Genomic DNA, 17,990 nt, shown 5'->3' on the forward strand with positions numbered 1-17,990 from the left:
ATCACTTTATTTTTAGCATTCCTAGTAACGACTGTGTTATTTTCATCATTGTACTAACGTGCAAGGAAATTCAACGCTTAATAGAAACACTACTTTGTGATAAAGAGGCATTGCATGGAGGAGCTCGCCTTACATAGTTTGATGGTTGTACAAAGGTTAATCAATCATTAATTACTGTGGTCATACAAATATAAACGAAAATCAATTCATATATTTTTCAGACGTGGCACACGACGCAAGCCATGCCTCCAATGGCACATGCTGGTGCTGCTGCTGCTCAGCTCAAGGTACCAGCTCCAGGAGTGGACTCGTTCGCATTGTCTGTGACAGGGGTTCTCAACACCTTTGGTTTTCGTGAACTCTTTGGGGAGCCTTCTGGTATGTTTGTACGTGCGGTGTATTTCTTTCGCACCGTACGTAGCCAACCGTGCTAATCAGAGGTGCGGTGGAATGACTCATCCCCTCTACATCCCTCTCGAGTGAACATCCAGGGCCCGATTCGTGCAGCCGTTTTGGCGACCGTTGCACCAAAAAGTGGCGGATTGCGCGTAGAATCGGTAACATCTCGCAATTTTAGTATTCACCTGTGGCTGATGTCGTACAAAAAAAAACAACGGAAGCATTTCCCTCACAACTGCCCACTGCGTAATTGAACCCAGTGACCTGAGTTTGATTCCCAGTCATGGCGAAAGTCAGTCAGTGGCGAGTGGCATCTGAAACGGTCCTGGGTCCCCACCTTCACAAACCCACGCTATGCAGTGCGGTGAAGTATGGCTGAACAACCCCACGATTGACGCAACATGAGGACGACTTCATCCAGCAGTGGTTTGGCAAATGGGCTGTACAGAACGTGACTTGGGCCCACGGATTACCACCATACCACGGTCTCTTAAGCCACGTACTGTATTGTGACTTTAACAAAGTCTCACAAATATATTCGGTGAAAACCATTTGTTGTAGCATTCAGCAAAAGATTTAGTTTTTATTGAGATTTGCACGTGTAAGAAAAAATACACAACAGAAATGTCCCATTTGGTTTTTTCACCATGGTTTCAGAACCACGTGTGTGACTTCACACAGTCCAGCAATCGGCACATACGTGTACCGGGTGTGACTGTCAAGTGAGCCGTTTCAACGGGAGACAAGGCATGAACAGAGCAGCATTTGTATGTAATAGTGTTGATACTGTTTATGTCGACTACAAATATTTGTTTCCATTGCAGCTTTAATGTTGTGAAGCACAATGAGCGCAGAAAGTAGCAAAGATGTGCTTTGTTTGTATAGGGGCAAACTGATTTACCACGGGTGCCATGGTGGCGATATGTTAACTACCTCGCCTGGTATACAGGAGGTCGTAGGTTCGATCCCGAACCTCAAAGTTTTCTCTTCTGAAAAAGAGTTATAAAGCTCAGTGGTCCTTACCTGGTAAAATGAACGAAAAATAGTTTTAATAGCTTAATAGTTTATTTACTCAGGGAATACATTCGGCTTGACAGCGTGCCAATCATAGCTTTCCTTCCCAAAATGGCTTGTGGGCAGTGGGACCTTGAATGTCATGAAAATGTCAAAATAGCGAGACAAATATGGACCTTATTTAACCTAAATCTGTCATGAATTCCAACTTTTATAATCAGCAGTAGGTCAATTGAGTCGTTCACGATGAACATGCGTTTCATTTGTTTTCCGGCTCTCTTCCTTCCATAGACATTAGAACGTGATTGAAGTCAAATGAGCGGAGATGGACATCATAATCACTCTGAACACTGTGTTACTTCTCTCCGTCTGCCTGCAGCAGCGCTGCCAGAGAGCGAATACCCCACACCGCCCAGACGCTACGAGTCTCTCAAGAACTCCCTGTCTCCCGGCTACCCGTTCGAGGTGTGTGGCCAGGTGAGGGAGGAGCTCCCCACGAGCAGCTCCAAGCAGAGGACATCAATCCAACAGCAGCACTCGCCCCGTCCAGTCAGGTTGGTCCTCGAGCACGTCATGTAATTATACATACATATATGGTATAACCCCTCTGAACGAATACCCCGATTAATGACTAATCGCTAAATGATGGGCCTCCATAGAGCCCAATGTGTTCGCTTACCGACCATTCCCATTTTAACGACGGGCTCACGACGAGCATGGGACCGCCAATTTCGGCCAGTCGGCAAGCTCCAAAGTGGTCTGAGCAGGCCTCGGCCAATCGGCGATGTCCATTTATGAGCGCTGGGGCATTGTTTACATTCAGTGTCTGCTGCGCTTTGAAGTGTAAACATCTCTTTTGATTTCTTGGTGTACTGTATTTCCTATACTCGCTTAACGACCAAATCACTTAACGACTGGTTTCGTGGAACCAATGACTGTCATTAAGAGGGGTTCTACTATACAGTAGAATCTCAATTATCTACGTGCGGTTTATCCAATTTGCGGATTAACCATGCACCTGAGATTTTAACATGAATTAATAACTCATGGATTTTCCTTTAAGCCCAAATTAATAATCTAAAAATAGTTATACATTGTTATTCATGGAATTGTTTATATTAAAGCCACGTGCTTAAACTAGCCAATATGTGCTCCGGTTAACCCCAAATCCACGTGGTTGCCCCTATAACACAGTAGTTGCATATCTTTACAACAGTGGGCGGAATTTGATTGATTTTAAGTGGCGTGGCTCCACTGCTGTCCATTTAGTGGGCGGACTCTTCTGTACGGGAGCAGGAAAGTGTTATCGATCGTTAGTATTCGTTCTAAATCGAAAGAGTAACAATTAAAATTGTCAGTTTAATTTTGAGTGATTTATCTGCTCATTTATTTTGTGAGTTTTAATTGATACCTATATTAGTGGTTTTTGGCATATAGATCCGCGGAAACTGGATATTTGTGGATTATCCGCTTCTGTCCTCCCCATCATTAGCGTGGATAATTGAGAGTCTACTGTGTACTGTTTATACAAAAGCAGAAATTCCCATTAGAATATGGAAATGATGATAAAATGGCAACTTAACAGAAACAATGGTTTCCGTCATTTACAGGTTTGAATTATGTTGGCATTCAGCCATGCTCATGGGCTCCATAGGCAGACATTGCAGCAGGGAGCATTGGTGGCTATATCGTACTGATGAGTCCTAACAATGACGAAACCTGTCAACGGTTGCCTATCACTGCATCACCACTGTTGTCAGTCACTAATTTTTATTTTTTATTTGACGGTGACCCCAGACAAGAGGATTACAATTCAATTCTTCAGGAACTGCTAATGGTTTTATACATAACGCACAGACGCTGAGTTCTGTGTACACGTGTCTGCGTGTTGTTTGGTATTCCAGACTGTGCTCGTTTTGTGTTGATGATCGAGCTTGCTTGTAATTTACAGATTAGATTATGCAAATCTTGTTTATTGCCACCAACATACAATTTCGATTAATGTTAAGAGGTCGTTTTTAATAAAACGACAGTAAAATATACACTTTTCGCTTTATCCTTCAGAGAGACACATGCTGTATGGTTGCAGTATGTATACAATATACTGCATATAGGTTTATCTCGAGAGAAGGCATACAGTCAGTCTACCACTGCGATGTTTGCCTCAAACCAACAGCTGAACACTTATTATTGGAACGAGGAAATTTCCAAATTATGTTTGTAGCTTTTGTCATGAAATATATTTTTATTACGCCTGCTCGTATCTCTCGGGCAGTCTGGGCAGCGTGGCACGCATGGAATTATTGTCGGTCATTCATCTGCGCACGTAGTGATTTGTTTGCAGAAGCAAAAGTAGGTGCAGGGAGAGGAGGGGGGAGATGGTGGCAGTGGGGGGGGATCGTGCCCAGAAGCACCGCTTAAAAACCACAAGTTTTTATTATTATAAAGTGTTAACTTATCGACATGCACGTCTCTTTTCAGGTCTGCTGCAACGACATCGAAATGGGCGATGGAGGTAAAACACACACCACACGCGCGACCACCTAGGATGTACAGACGTGCACACAGGATTCACAGATACACATTTTAACAACAGCAGCAGTTTTGATTCTCGCCGAGTGATGGTGACATTACTGTGGTGCATGTGCAAGCAACTGCACAGGCTCAGGCCTGCTTAGCTTCTGAGTTCTGGCAACATTGTATGCATGTATGTTGAGCTTCTTTTGTACCGAGCCAACCGTGCTAATCAGAGATTGGGTAGATTGCAGGTGACTTGGTCACGAGGCATATATTTGTCAGAATCAGAATGTGTATTTAGACTGAAGAAATCCGATGAGCTATGAAAGTCTTTTTCACAGATGTCCAGAATGGGTGGGTTAGCAAGTTACAAAAGCAAACATATCATATCCTTTCAAATAAAGGACGATATTGTGAACCTGCTCATGGAATCATGGCGTGTCATTCTCAAGTGACGTGTGCCACCCTTTGAATGCACACCCCAACCGCAGTCCGTGCGACGTCTCGTTTCAGATGAGGGACATCATGCCTGAAGACATGTTCTTTTTGACGTGTGATGGCGCCATGGTCGAAAGGTGCGACATCGGGTTGCACAGCTCATAAGTCACGACCGCCTATACACGAAGTCCCTGACTTACGAACGCACGCCTTACGGACATTTGCACTTACGATCGAGCGTCCAAGAGATATTAATTTTTTTAGCCATCCGACTTTCTAACGTGAATTCGCACTTACGAACCGAACTGCGGAACCATTTGCAGTGTTACACGCAAATGTGCAATATTTCTTATTTATGAGTTTAACACTGCTTCCCTTTTTTGCTGAATCGTAACACATTTCATAACACTGACCGTATGTGCATTTAAATTCAGTGCATCACTGTGTTACGACTTACGAACTATTCAACTTATGAACGGCTCTCAGGAACGGAACCCGTTTGTAAGTCGAGGACTGCCCGTATACCTCTCCGATGTATGACATTGTGCCGAACAACACGCGGTGGATCCTGTAGACTAGTGGTTCTCGTTCCCTGGGGGTACATGGCAATGTCCCAGGGGGTACGTGAGGTGATTCATAAATGTCTGAAATTATATCATCCATGATAGTCATTGGTGAATGATCATGTATAAATATGCCAATATACAATAACTACGATAAAATGTAAATCCATATGGTAACCTCAAACAATATCGAATACCCTTCTAAAATTATCGATTCTAAACAAAGCCGTTTCCAAGAGTAACCAGCGAGCGTGAACAAATTACCTCGCGCATGCGTTGCGTCCGTTCAATTTGTTTTTATCTGCTTGCAGTTTATAGCTTGTTAGGATACCTCACAAAATGGACAATTCACTAAAATATTGACGTTCATTATTCATACATTTATTTATCAGTACCACGTTGGGTCAGGCAAGGTGCAGGGGGTACTACTCGGTTGAAAGAACATTCAACAAGGGGGCACAGTGGCCAACACAAAGGTTGAGAACCACTGCTGTGGATACCACGGAGCTGTACACCACAGCTGCGATCACCTGAGCAGGAGCAGCAGGAGCATACAGTGACTTTATTTTTAGTTTATTTTTTCCCCCATTATGCAATTTTGCAATTAGAATGTGTTTTATATATATTGAAAAATCCACTGCACACGTAGTTGCCTGAAGTACGGTACGCTTCGCAAAATTCGGAAATGGTATGGTCAAGCTGGAAGGAAGTCAGTGATATCAATATGGCAATGGGATTCCTAAATTGTTAGATTCCGTGTTTATTTGTTGCGGGAGTTCAGTTATGGAGAAGTAAGCGATGCTTCATTATGTACATACAGGGTGGCACAAAAGTTAGGACGCGTAGGGATATGAAATAAGAAGAACAGGCATTTACCCTTTCCGGCAATGACAGAGAGGTGTATGAGGGTTGATCAAAGGGGCGTGAATTCATGCGACTGTTCACAGCTTTGTGCCATGGCCTTTTTTTGGGCAATAAATAAATAAATAGAAATCCCTCTCTGCAGGACAGCTACGTGGTGACAGAAGTCCTTGGTCAAAGAGCCAACACCACCAAACTTTATGCGTGGCAACGACTATCGTACGGAAATGCCATCGAACATTTGGTCCAACATTTGTCACAATAAATATAATAATCCTATGTGACCTGATTTTTGGGCTGTCCTGTACTGTGATTGATTTTTTTTAAAGTATGATAAAATCTTGCCATGGTTTCTGTTTTAAATAAACTTGTTCCTGAACTGCAGCACTTAAAATCGCATTAGTGAGCTAATTTGACTGGAACGCAGGGAGCTGGTGATGCTTGTTCATTTTTCTGGCCTGCATCATAAGAACGTAACAATTTTACTTTTGGGAACAAAAATCTGCTTGCTGAGGACTTGTCATAGCTGGATGTCTAATTTGTTACTCAGTATTTGGTCATTAATCATGACTACTTTACATGAACAGTTCATTGTACAATGAAAACGTGATGATTATGAGAAACAATGTGATTTACATCTCAAATTCATTTGGAACCCGCCCCCCGACCAAATACGTGTCAAGATTGTGTGACTGTGCGTTGTTGTTGTTGTTGTTTGGATACCCCCTGGCAGTAAAATCAAGTTCAGTTCTCCCAGGGATGGACTCTACTGTGTGCGGGAATCTTCTCATGCTGGACAGGTGAGACCAAAAAAAAATCGCATCGCTTAATTTACACGTGGAATACCTTTTTCGTTTACAGAAAATATGTAAACAATGAAAACAAGATGCGAACAGTAATTATGCAAACATGCGCGTTGAACTTCTTTGCGTACTGTATATAGCCTTCTGCGCTTATCGGAGGTGCGGTGGAAAGGGCAACAAGCTAAACACAAACAGCAGTTCTAAAACAAAATGAGTTTTCAATCTAGATTTAATAGTGCATAGCTCCCGGTGGCTTCTTCGTCAATGCCGTCAATGAGCCCACGGGGTTGCTGGGTGGTGCCCTCTGCCCCACCACTCGTCCCTTTGGCCCGCCCACGCTCACCCACCTCCGCGGTGAACCATTGCGATTGTGGCCCCACCACACAACAGTTCTACTGGCCCCCCAATCCGAGAGGAGCTGGAGCCACACCCTGCTTAGACATCAAAAGACACAAAGTGTTTCTGCTCCTGGCTGCAACACAAAGCTGATGCGGCCTTCTTCAGGCGTTTTTAGGCTTGCCGCATGTGATGATGGTTTACATCGAGTCTTTACTGGGTGGCTAATCATGCCGCATCTCGACGGTTGGTGCAGTTTTTTGCGCAAAAAAATTGAGAACAAAACTCAACACATTTGTCAGTAACACTGCCCTGCAAAGGAAAATATTATACAGTAAGTGAAAATTGGGGCATTGGTCAAAATGAAATGTCGCTTATTCATGAACATTTTCTGATACAGAATGAGAATCGCAAATAAGATAGAGTAGCATTATGGGCGCTGTGAGAGAGGGTTGAGAGGTAAGAAAAGGTTCTATAATAGGACAGTGTCACATCAGCACCTGCAGAAAATACGAGCCTTTGCTGGTTGAAGGAGGCACATGGTATAATGACGTTAGAAAAATAATAGGATTGAGAGATAAAGTCATAGAGCAATGATGGTAGATTATGGATTACTGTAACTGATGAGGCAATGGCGGAGCCAGGATTTTCAGGTAGGGGGGGCAACCCCTCCAGCAATGAAAAATGATAGGAGTTGTTAGTAAGTAAAGAGCTGTTAGTAAGTAAGGAGTTGTTAGTAAGTAAGGACTTGTCCCTTGCTTTTTATTCGACGCGTGTGCGGCGGTCGGCATTGCGCTCGCTGAAGGTGAATGCCTTCAGGGAAGTCGTGTACTGTATACGCAACTGCGCACAATTATGTGAATCACTTATAACTGCTTTGCCGTTACTTATTGTCAATTATAGACTCGGACTATTGTCCTATCATCTCATAGAGTCCCTGACACATAATAAAATGCCAAATTATTACTAATAAAACCCAATGATCCGATCGAAATTAGGGATTTCGATCGGATCATTGGGGGGGCACGTGCCACCTCACCCCCCCACTGGCTCCGCCAGTGTGATGAGGAATGATGTTGATGAACTTGAAGACAATGGTGAACTTGATTGTCATATCGATAGAGATGATGACAATGGTGGATGGTGACGGATAATGATGGCGGTAGTGCTACTGGCGGTGGCTACTGGCAAGGCAGTAATGACCATCATCATCACGATCCACCATGAACAGCTGCAGCAGTGGTTAATCTGGATGATGACTTGCAATGGACAGTGACGACCATTATCACTGTCATCGTGCATCATCGATGGCAGCAGCAATGATGATTGTCAAGTTTCATCATCATCATCTATCACATAATTCATAACGCATCGTTATAATTTGTCATTGACAGTGGCCGAGTGGGGGGGGCGTTGGCAGTAACAATCATTATCGATGTCCATCATAATCATCTTGGTCCATTGGTCCAACATAATCCTCCTCGTTATCATTCGCCATTGATGGTGGTGGCAGTGGTCATGATGCCCGGTAGCAGCAAATATAATCGAGAGGTTGCAGAGGAGCTATTTTAATCACATCTGTGGCGAATGTGACCCACAGAGATGAAAGTAAAAATGGGCAAGCTCTATAATGTTCATCTGCAGCCCATTTTTCTCCCTTCCTCATGTGCATGATTTTTAGATAACAGCAGTTACTGGTCTCACAAAACGGGGAATATTGCAGATCTACCCAACTCCATGGAGAATTAAGAGTTGTAGATAAGGCCGTGAAATAGAAGCTGTTTTATCATGTTAAATAATATTGCCAATTGTGAACATTGGAAAGCCCCACTGATTCCCAAAACTCATTGTCGGGAGTACCCTGCATTGAGACGTGTGCTCAATTCTGTGAATGTGGGGGGAAGAACATAGCACTCACAAACCCCCACGCGTACGAGAGGGTGACGCTCGGCACTGGCCAATGCAGTGTTCCTTCGTTATTCACGAACTTGCTATCCGCCACGTTGGCTATCCGCGAATCGCATCTGGAACTCTACACGATTACTGCATCGAGAGAGAGAGAGAAAAAGCTATGAGATAGAGTGATGAGAGGGAATGTGATGCGTGAAAGTGATGAGATAATTTGTATGTATTTAATCGCTTATGTATTTATTTAAAGGAATGTCATTTTACGCGAAGTATGCTATTCACAAGCATCCCGAGAATGTATCCCTTAGGAATAATGAAGGAATACTCTACGTGCAATGCATTCCCATAGTTACAGAAAGCCCAATCATTACTTCTCCCCCTTGTATTCCTCCATCAGCCCCATTGTGCCTTCTGAATTAAATCACATCCTCTTTAATGGCTACGGTTGCAGAACTGGAGATTATATTTTTGTCTTTTCTGCAGTAGAGTATTATGACTGAAACAATTCTTCCACAGGTCCTCATGGTGTGGGATGAAAATTCCCAGAAGATAAGAAACTTCAAGATATATCAAGAGGTTTGATAATTACACTCGTACGCGTTGATTTACTCCACGAATACTATTTGGACGACAGGCACAGCCCTCATTTGAACAAGCAAAGCCAGTTGTGAGTAACGGCTGTGTGAGTCGGCTATAAGCTCGCTAGTATCAGAGAAGAATAAATGTGCTTTATTATACACTGCAGTTTATTGTCGCAGCACATTTAAAAACCGCACCTGGTTTTTGCAACAAATCCCAGTGGATTTAAATATAACAGCAATTCTCTCATTCAATGTAGACTACTTTTTTTTTTTTTTACAAGTGGGACCAGAACTATGTATACTCTTTGGTTATATTCGGTAAAGTCACATAGGTAAAAAATAAAACAACAAAAATCACGACGTTTCGGCCACAACACAAGCGGCCTTCATCAGGTGAAGGGACCAGGCTGTCTCGAGGACAGCGCTGGAGTGAAACACAGCCACGCTCAGACCGCGACCTTTAAGCTGTGTGCGAGCAAACAAGGTGCCTTGACAAAAGAATTAGCATAAAAATGAGCATTTGATTGGCCGACTTAGCATGATGAACGGTGTAGAGGTGGTGTACATGCGGGTGAACATGCCGGTTGGCGATGGGGGGAGGGGGAGTTTACCTATTGATGGTATGAAAAGGGAATTTTTAAGAGCTGCGAAAGTTTGGGGTACCACTACTTGAAAAATATACTGTACCATTGAAAATTAGTTTAATGTTTGGTTCCATTTAGAACATCTTTCCGATGGTTGCTTAATTTGAAACCATCTTCTCGGTTGAAATTGTGTCTGTGTTTGTAGATCTGAATTGCCTCGTGAACAAATCTTTGATAAAAACCCGTGGGTTTGCAAAGAACCTTGGTATCAGAGAAAATTATATCGTGATCACCCATCGTGATCACCCACAGCGTTGTACAGTGATCAGTACCCCGGGGTTTACAAATTGAGTTGTACCTGCGGTGATTGCTATATCGGGGAGACAAAGCGACATGTCTTTGACCGAATTCGCGAGCACAAATCAGATTTGAAACACGGCAGAACGAATTCTTCTGCCGTAGCTGATCACTGTTACAATGCTGTGGGTGATCACGATATAATTTTCTCTGATACCAAGGTTCTTTGCAAACCCACGGGTTTTTTTAACAGAGATTTGTTCACGAGGCAATTCAGATCTGTTCTAAATCGAACCAAACATTAAACTAATTTTCAATGGTACAGTATATTTTTCAAGTAGTGGTACCCCAAACTTTCGCAGCTCTTAAAAATTCCCTTTTCACACCATCAATAGGTAAACTCCCCCTCCCCCCCTCGCCAACCGGCATGTTCACCCGCATGTACACCACCTCTACACCGTTCATCATGCTAAGTCGGCCAATCAAATGCTAATTTTTATGCTAATTCCTTTGTCAAGGCACCTTGTTTGCTCGCACACAGCTTAAAGGTCGCGGTCTGAGCGTGGCTGTGTTTCACTCCAGCGCTGTCCTCGAGACAGCCTGGTCCCTTCACCTGATGAAGGCCGCTTGTGTTGTGGCCGAAACGTCGTGATTTTTGTTTTATTTTTTACTTACGTGACTTTACCGAATAGAACCAAAGAGTATGGATCCTTGCAGTCACGAAAGCTTTAAATCTGGAACAGAACTATGTAACCTTGTCACCTACCATAGGGTGGAGTTTTTCTGGGCACTAAAGTTTCCTCCCATGCGTAACACACATTAGAGACTCGACCAAAATATTTCGATAGTGAAAAACGAGCCTTTACGACCCTAATGAAATTAGCCGGCCATTTCCTGCAGTAGGAATGGCCGGTGATTCCCACTGTAGAGGCGTCTTGAAGTGCCATTGTCATCATGTTTTCTCCGCCGCTTCCTAAACCGTTGTCTCATCTTGACGATCGGTGAGGATTTCCTGGATGAATGCAGCCTTTTATAACAATAAGTATTATTATTTCAATTTCAAGGTGAATGTTCACGCCTGGATGTTGTTGTCTTGCAGGGTCCGAAGATATGGCTGGATAATAAGTTGCGCTTGCACTTCAAGACCTTGCAGGAGCTCATCTTCTACTACATGGAGCACGTGCTGCCCAACCAGCCAGAGCTCAGGCTGCAGTACCCCTACCAAGCTCATGGAGGCAACGCTCTGGGACAGCTTGCATGCTACTGTGCAGAATGTACCGACGGTAACTCCCTGTGACCTGGCTGGAGTAGAGCTGTCCACACCCTGGTGTAATACGGCGGCGGCGGTACAAGCTCCATCCAACCCGGCCAGCGGCGGCGTCATTCAATGAAGAACTTATTCAGAAAACTTACCACTCAAACTAACTCTTCAAAATTCCCGTTCCAGCTGACTAATCAAACGTGTCATGTAAACTTGCTATCCAAACTTACTCTTCAAGCTTACCAATCAAACTTGCTATTGAAACGCACTATCCAAAGCTTACTATTCAAACTTAACATTAAAACTTAGCCTTTAAACGTAATATTAAAAATAACCGTCGGAGAATATTAATTTGGATTGGGATCCAGCTGTTATCTGGCCATGAGTTTCACTTTACGGAAAGTCTGTTAACTTAAAGTGGATTAATTCCACTTGTTTTTTATATCAAATGAATTGTTTTACAAGGCTTCGTGATACCATTAAGTGCTTGTAGCCTTTGTAGGCATGTGGTGGTTGTATATTTGTGTTAATGATGTATGACTAAAATATTTTAGTCCCGAGTCAAGCCTTCAAATAGCAGGACATTTGATGAGTACTGTAACACATTTTATTTTCATAGACCTGCTATCTACATTCTACATATTCTGAATAAACATCTCTCTCATTTCATCTCTATACACCTTATCTCTATTCCTGGCCATGAGCAAATTGACCTGGAATGTGCCAGATCTTGTCAATCTCAGAAACGCTAAGCAGAGTTATCCTGTAAAGTGCTTGGACAGGTGACCACCATGAAAAACAGACGTTTTAGGTTGTGGAGCGACACAGTGAGCAGCAGCAGTGCAAATAACATCCACTCTTGTACTGTTAGTAAGTACTATACTTCTTTGCTCCCCATATACATGCCCCCTACCTTAACTTTCAAAACTATTCGGTGATGCTGCTGCGTTGGGAGTGGAACACACGCACAAATGATAACAAACTCACCTTCTTCCTTGGTTCTTTCGGTAAAGTCACGTAGAATGAGAATAAAATAATACATTGATAAAATAAAATAACACAATAAAATTCTCACGACGTTTCGGCCACAACACAAGCGGCCTTCATCAGGTGAAGGGACGAGACTGTCTGAGCGCTGTCCACCTTCATCAATGACACTGTCTTTTGAAGGGCCACTGCCCGAAACGCCACTTATTATATATATTTTTTTCTCTCGAACCAGTATTGTAAAGTATAGTTAAATAGTAGTGCACAAGTATAACAATTATGAATGCAGTACATCCTATAGTTTTTCTTCCCATCTCTGCCCCTATACCTCTCTTCTCTATGCGTTATGAAGAGCTCTCCTATCTCGTATCAATGCAGTGCAAATATCGCCTAGAATTTACCTTCTTATTTGAATACATTTCAATCGTCATCATTTTCTCTAAATTAAATGCATATCTTCTCTTTCCTGTGAATACATCTATCTCGCATGTCTTCTGAATGCATCTCTTAATAATATTTTAAACAAATATATATCTCTCCTCCTGGCTCAGGAAGTTTTCTAAACTAAAGCAAAACTAATTGTATTTTTTCTTTTACCAGGTAAGGCCCCACTGAGCTTTAAAGCTCTTTTTCCGAAGCGACCTAGCTATCACAAATAATAGCTCAACAAAGTGGTTTATCACGTGAATATTTATAGCAGCCAAATACTCAACACGCACGTTCATTTTAAATGTGGAAGGAAAAATCCACCGGACTACGGGAAGAACATGCAAACTCCAAATTTACAAGCATCAGGGTCGAGATCGAACCCACGACCTCCTGTATACCATGCGAGGTAGTTAACATCTCGCCAAAGCAGCACCCTCAATTTTTAAGATATATCCTCGTTGAGTTTTTTCAGTAGGAGGTTATGACATTTGTTATAAAGAACGAACCTTACTCTGCAATCCTTGAAATTTAGAACTTCTGCATTTTCAAACTGACTGTTGCACACACGCAATTTAGTTGCGGGTGCCGCTCGAAATTGACGTTCGTTATTTTCAAGGTTACGCCTCCTGGTTATAGTCGCTTGTTAAACTGAAACACTGCAAGTTTAAAGACAATCCCTCAGTATCTACCTGTTTGTTCAACGAAGCTGAACATCTATAACAGTAGATACAACAGGGCCCAGATAAAATTTCACCGTTTGCAAATGCCTTGGACAATGGTGGACTCTTTTGGGTTTGGTTATTCCCCCTCAATGCTTAAATTTATTAATACAACAAAGAATTACATATATATTGATACATTACAGTCAGACATAGTCATCGTAGAGTGGGGCAGTTCTCAAAATTGTTTGGCCACTCAGCTAATGTGAACATTTCCACGGACTACACAGCCTCCCACCCCTGGTGACAAGACGCATTCACTTATCTCTAAATACCATAAATAAGAAACATTTAATATTACCGGAACATTTTTTTTAGGGGGGCAGGGCATTTAGATCTTAGAGTTAGGGTAGTTTAATCAGCGTAGTTTACCTAATTTAATTTCTTAAATTAAATATGAGTAAAATATAAATTCATGTCCGAAACTAAATAATATTATCCGGATCAACCTCTGCGTTTGCATCACAGCCCCGTGGACCACGTGGAGGACTGTTGCGGACCACTCACCGGTGGTACCGGGGACTGCACTCTGAGAACAGCTGCTGTCGTAGAGGCCTAGATGCAGAGAAGGATCGGAGGGGATCCTGAGCAAAGCTGTAAATATGAACCGATGCTAAAGTGATTCTCAGCAGGTGACTTTTACACCAAAAGTGATCAATTGATGGGCACGATCCCAGAAAACGGAGACTTCACTTCTCCATGCACAGATTGAGCGGCAACATAACACACACACACACAATTTGACGCGTAGGTATTCGCGACCAATATTATTCATAAAGGTGAATGGGTTAGATCGCGTAAGTATAAAGTGTAATTAATCCGCCACCACTCGACACACAATTAGTAAGGTTTGTCACGTAAACAAAACGTGCCATTTAGTTACGACTTGAGCCCACCGGTGTGTTGGGAGAGTGAATGTACATTTCCAATTTGAGTGCTGTGACGTTTCCCTGGTAAGTACATGCAGCATCTCATCGGGCGACAATGCAGGAACACAACACACAACATGGACACATTCGGTGAACATTTCAGTCCGGAGTCTTGTTGCATAGGCAGAGAGGGAGGGCAGTGAGACCAAGTGAATTATAGCAGGAGAATGCACTTTACAATCAATGGGTTGGGTTGGAGAAATAAGCAAACCTATTTGAATGAAAATTTCCTAACAAACTGTCGTTGAATGAGTCAAGTAGCTTATCATTTTCCAACATGTAATTGTTCAGGGTTTGTTGCAATAAGGTAATGCTGCGAAGTATATTACTATATATCGTATATTACTATATATTAAGATTAACGATCATCGTATTGCCAATTATTGTATCTGAATATTACCGTTGCTCATTTTATTTTTCGAAGGCATCCTATTTTCTGACAAATATTTATTAAATAACAAACGCAAATATTAAAGCTGTAAATAAGTTGCGGTATTATCGGGTAAATTATGACTTAGCAATTTTTTTCAGAGTTATCGACGTAATGCCAATTCTATGATGTCGTCGTTGCTGAAGTACATTTATATATTGTTTAATTCGTTTTGGTGCAACTAACAGCATAACATTCCCGCGTCAGCCGTTTTGGCTGGGTAGCTGTTGAAAAAAGTAGCTTATTAGCTCAGTGTGCCTTACTCGAGATAAATCGAATGCCTGACTGATGTGCTTCATAAGCTTTCCAGATTGTGGCGTCACAACGACTATAATATATATGGCAGGCTTGGGTTGAGTGAACTGCAGTTGAAGAACATTTTCGTAATCTTTATTAGTGCTGGAAGCATACAAGCAGAGCCACCTCTGATTAGCACGGCTGGCTACGTACGGTGCAAACGAAGCTCAATGCACATACGTACAGCGACGTGAAACATAGCCGAGGGGAAACTGATATTGCGATAATCGCCTATCGTGACATGTGATACTGTATCGCTCTGTGAATTGTTTTATTGTATTTCTTGCAACAACTCTAGTTTTGTACTTAAGTGTGCCGGCATTCTGACGTTACACGGCAGTGGAATTATGCCTCGCGGTCATTATTGGTAGAGGTCGTTGAAGACGAATGTGTCTTGGAAAGAGAAAGGTGTGCCGTCATTTTTTTTCTATTTGAAATTTACGAAAACTACACCCGATTCAAGCAACCAATAGTCATAGGGCTGACGCCTGGAGGTGTTCAGAACCTCAATTTGTCCTATATTTAATACATAGATGAATAACAGAACTGAATACTTCCACGTCTTTTAATGCAATGTGATATATGAGCATTTGTATGTTTTTATCATCTCCACTGGGTTTAATACAGCACATTAAACAGGATATAGCACACGCTCATTCTGGTTGTGCCGAGAAAAGATGACTGTGATGTCCTGAAGCACTCCGGCACCAATAGGCAACGCGCCGATGGCTGAATTTTGTCGATGCACAGTCAGCCGATCACAAAGCAACCTCGCGGATTTTTTTCAAATACGATATAGTGAGATGGGATGCTGCTGTGGTGTAAAGGTTAGCGCACTGGACTTGCAATTCAGGAATCGCCATCTCACTGTGCTCGCGTGGGAGTTTAAACGAATGTCGAAGTTTCTTAAATCCCCCGTGCCTTCGTCCACCCAGCAATATAAAGGGGTACAGCCAGTTAGTCGATCAGGAGCTCACCTATGGTGGGAGTAAAGTGTGTGGGTTCTCCCACGTCTATCCAGGACGAACATATCAAGTTTTCATTTATTAGGTATATCCCTGTGAGCCATGCGGCTCTTGAGTCGGGTGCAACCGCAACAAACAAAATATATTAAAGCGACGACGCATAACAGAAACATCCTGGATAAACCAGCAAATCTTCCAAAAGCCCCCCCACCGTATTACAATATCCCTCAAAGGGGCTCTCTGGAGCTGTCTCTGATGGAGGCCCTTCTGCCAGAAGTGGCGTGAGCATGGAACTGCAGGGCTTCGCCTTTACCTTTTGTACTCCATTGTGGCCGATCAAGTTCGCACACTTGGGGAGGGAAAACAATATTCCTGCTCATGTTCACAACAACGGAAACCATTGTAACCAAACTCAGATTCATCCAAACTCAACGTAATCTGCAGCTCTTCATTTCAAACTCAAGTCTGCACTGGTGTCTACTTTTTTGAGGGCGACGTTGGCAAGTAAAATGCAGATTGATTGAAGTCCCCTGATTTTATCAAATCGTGGGTTGGCAAGGTGGCATTGGTGTTTGGAATAGACAGGATAGAGACACGCATATGCCTTTTATGCAGCTCCAATGAAGCATTTTTATGATCTCAGCGATACACGATGCAGTATATATACATCTCCATCTTTAAGGTATCAAAACATAACATCAACGTATGCGTTTTGGTTATCTTCACGACCAAATATCCGCAAACTAAACACTGTCAATGTACAGTATTACCCGTCTTGAAATGCGGCGTTCCTTTTGAGGCAACGCAATGGTGAAGTTATTTTCTCTATCTCAATGTTGCCGCCCTCCGTTCTGAACAAGTGTACGTGTCCAGCACCCAATCTATACCTTTCTAAGGCACCATAAATGACCAAAAGGTGCCCCGTTTTGCTTCGAAGCAGCAGTGTGGCACGGCTGCGTTCTGACCTATTGACCCTTGCGTTCAGTTGGGCCTTCGTCCAGCAGTGGATCGACAAAAGGGCGTGATTGTATAGTTGTGCATGTATTGTGTATACAAAGGGATGTATTGGTAACATGAAAATTAAAACGCGTGTGTGTGCATAAACAGATACGTGAATATAATGTTTAACTGAAAACGTCTCAAACAGCTCAATAAGTGATGTAATGATGTAAATATTTTGTTTAAAATGTATTTATTTGCCTTTTATGTAACACAAAAAAGGTGTACACACGTGCTATTTTGCCTTAACAGCTTTATAGGAATAATAAAAAAAAAGTCATGCTTATTTGAGGTGAGGTGAGTTATTTCAGTGTGAACGCTAAGAGGGCTGGTTTAATGCGCGATGTTACGCAGTACGCGTGCACATTCTAGTGTGCAATGTATATTCTCTCATCAAGACGTCGTCGCCGGCCAAAGCCGTCGACTCCGCCGATGCCGCCGCTCCTCGTCAACGCTTTCCGCCATCCGCCAGCCCTCTGCAGCGGCTGCACAGTCTCCCACCATCTCGTCTTAGGGTCTTCCCACCCCCGATCGCTGGACTCGTGGAGACCGCTCCAACGCCCGCCTCAACAGATGGCCCTCCCCCAGTGCCACACACATGACCCACGACTGGATATCTGTGAAAGAAGGAAGGGCTTGAGAGCTCAGCGGATTGCTCCGGTGTAAATAAATA

At 42.8% G+C, this 17,990-nt stretch overlaps 1 protein-coding gene across 1 annotated transcript in view; it reads left to right on the forward strand.

Annotated features, from left to right (window-relative positions):
• The window catches only part of LOC116941187 (SH3 domain-binding protein 2-like), a 47,761-nt gene extending 30,158 nt beyond the window's left edge, over window positions 1–17,603 (forward strand). Inside the window, exons 8-14 of the mRNA XM_032951939.2 lie at window positions 222–287; window positions 1,793–1,967; window positions 3,895–3,928; window positions 4,444–4,505; window positions 6,526–6,592; window positions 9,356–9,415; window positions 11,401–17,603. Coding sequence (XP_032807830.2) covers window positions 222–287; window positions 1,793–1,967; window positions 3,895–3,928; window positions 4,444–4,505; window positions 6,526–6,592; window positions 9,356–9,415; window positions 11,401–11,598 — 662 coding nt within the window. The 3' untranslated portion in view covers window positions 11,599–17,603. The remainder of the gene's footprint in view (window positions 1–221; window positions 288–1,792; window positions 1,968–3,894; window positions 3,929–4,443; window positions 4,506–6,525; window positions 6,593–9,355; window positions 9,416–11,400) is intronic.
• The last annotated feature ends 387 nt before the right edge of the window (window positions 17,604–17,990 follow it).

Source organism: Petromyzon marinus, chromosome 11 (genome assembly GCF_048934315.1).
Source record: "Petromyzon marinus isolate PM22_M1 ecotype Great Lakes invasive population chromosome 11, UKy_Petmar_22M1.pri1.0, whole genome shotgun sequence".
Classification (NCBI taxonomy): domain Eukaryota; kingdom Metazoa; phylum Chordata; class Hyperoartia; order Petromyzontiformes; family Petromyzontidae; genus Petromyzon; species Petromyzon marinus.